The 1,726-nt window shown below is 32.3% G+C and overlaps 1 protein-coding gene across 1 annotated transcript in view; it reads right to left on the reverse strand.

Moving 5' to 3' along the window:
- Positions 1 to 344: 344 nt before the first annotated feature.
- Positions 345 to 1,726, reverse strand: part of CYLC2 (cylicin, basic protein of sperm head cytoskeleton 2) — a 21,728-nt gene continuing 20,346 nt past the window's right edge. Inside the window, exons 7-8 of the mRNA XM_006864743.1 lie at positions 954 to 1,724; positions 345 to 388 (exon numbers count right to left, since the gene is read on the reverse strand). Coding sequence (XP_006864805.1) covers positions 345 to 388; positions 954 to 1,724 — 815 coding nt within the window. The remainder of the gene's footprint in view (positions 389 to 953; positions 1,725 to 1,726) is intronic.

The raw sequence follows: 1,726 nt of genomic DNA on the forward strand, positions 1-1,726 counted from the left end.
TGGTCTCTTTCTGACCAGCAGACCACATGGGCGCTTTCTAAAGCCGCACATATTTAGAGTTCTCACCAAGTTGTATACATATTTTTCTATAAGAAATCCCAAACTTGATAATAATTAAAACCTAATCAGCAAATTAAAAAAACAGTATAAGGAAGATAATTGCCAATTCAAATCTTAACTTAGTTTAATTATTTTTTATCCAAATTTGACTTAAAATAAAACTAAATTAACTTACCAGATGTTTCTATCTTGTCTTGGAGGTGGAATGTACAGCATCCATCAACATTGTTGCAGTTGTTAAAACTTGGAAGTTGGTGGCATAGGCTCACGAGGAGGTAATGATGTCATTTGCTTTTTTTTTCCTTCTTCTTCTTCTTCCTCTTTCTCTCTTTGAGTCATTCTGCCTTTAACTGGTATTTACTTAAAAGTAGAAATTTGGGTAATTAATTGACTTCTTTTCATGACTTATTTAAATCTATGGAGGGAGCTTTGGAATTTTGAATCTATGGTTTTATATTGCCTCCTTGGATTCTTTAAAAACATTCAAAAAAGTTTTTGTATCAACATGTTCATTGCCTTTATCTTCAAATTCTTTATTGATATTCTTCTTTGCATTTATGTGTCTTTGTATCTTCCATTGACTCCTTCATATCCTTAAACTTTACGTAAGTATTAAACAAGTTCTCATTTCTTGTTTTTTTCTTAACATTTTTTCTTATGTTTATATGAATCTTTTTAGCGGTCCTTTGCATTCTTCTTTTAAAAATGATTTGTTTAATTCTTTGATTCCCCATTTTCACCCATAGATTCAGTTTCACACTACTAAACCTGTTTCATTAAATATGCCTTTGAGTTACTTCATCCATTTAAATTATTATCAAAGGTCTATTTGCCCTTCTTCATATTCTTAGCAGCCCTCTTTTTTTCATCCTTAGCATCACCCTTTTTGTCACTCTTCTTTGCATCCTTCTCTGAACTCTTCTTTGATTCAGCAGATTCGGTGTCAATTTCTTTCTTGGTATCTTCCTTAGCATCTTTTTTAACATCTTTTTGGGAAGCTTTCTTGGACTCTTTCTTGGAACCAACCTTTGCTGCAATGTCTGCCTCACTGGGCTTCTTTTCATTTTTCTTATCTTTTTTGGTACTTTTCTTTGACTCCTTCTTTGATTCTTTCTTTGACTCCTCCTTTGATTTCTTATCTTTCTCATCTTGCTTCTTTGAATCTTTTTTATTCTTTTTTCCACCCTTATCCTTCTTTGCATCTTCTTTACCAGTTTCAGATGATGTGGCTGAATCTTTCTTTGCTTCTCCTTTGTCAGTTTTGATAACTAAATCCTTGCTTTTCTTTGAATCTTTCTTGTCTTTTTTGCTAACCTCTTTTCTATCTCCTTTTTCACTTTCAGTATCTGTACTTGTACCTTTGCCCTTCTTTAAATCTTTCTTATCTTTCTTGGCATCTATCTTCACATCTCCTTTTACACTTTCAGTATCTGAACTTGTACTCTTGACTTTCTTTGAATCTTTCTTTTCTTTCTTGGAATCTTTTTGTACATCTCCTTTTTCACTGTCAGTATCTGTATCTTTTCCCTTGACCTTTTTTGAATCTTTCTTGGCATCCTTTTTACCACTTCCTTTTTCACTTTCAGTATCTGTATCTTTTCCCTTGAGTTTCTTTGAATCTTTTTTGGAATCTTTTTTTCCACTTTCTTTTTCACTTTCAGTATCT

This window comes from Chrysochloris asiatica, unplaced genomic scaffold, assembly GCF_000296735.1.
Source record: "Chrysochloris asiatica unplaced genomic scaffold, ChrAsi1.0 scaffold00069, whole genome shotgun sequence".
In the NCBI taxonomy this organism is placed as follows: Eukaryota; Metazoa; Chordata; class Mammalia; order Afrosoricida; family Chrysochloridae; genus Chrysochloris; species Chrysochloris asiatica.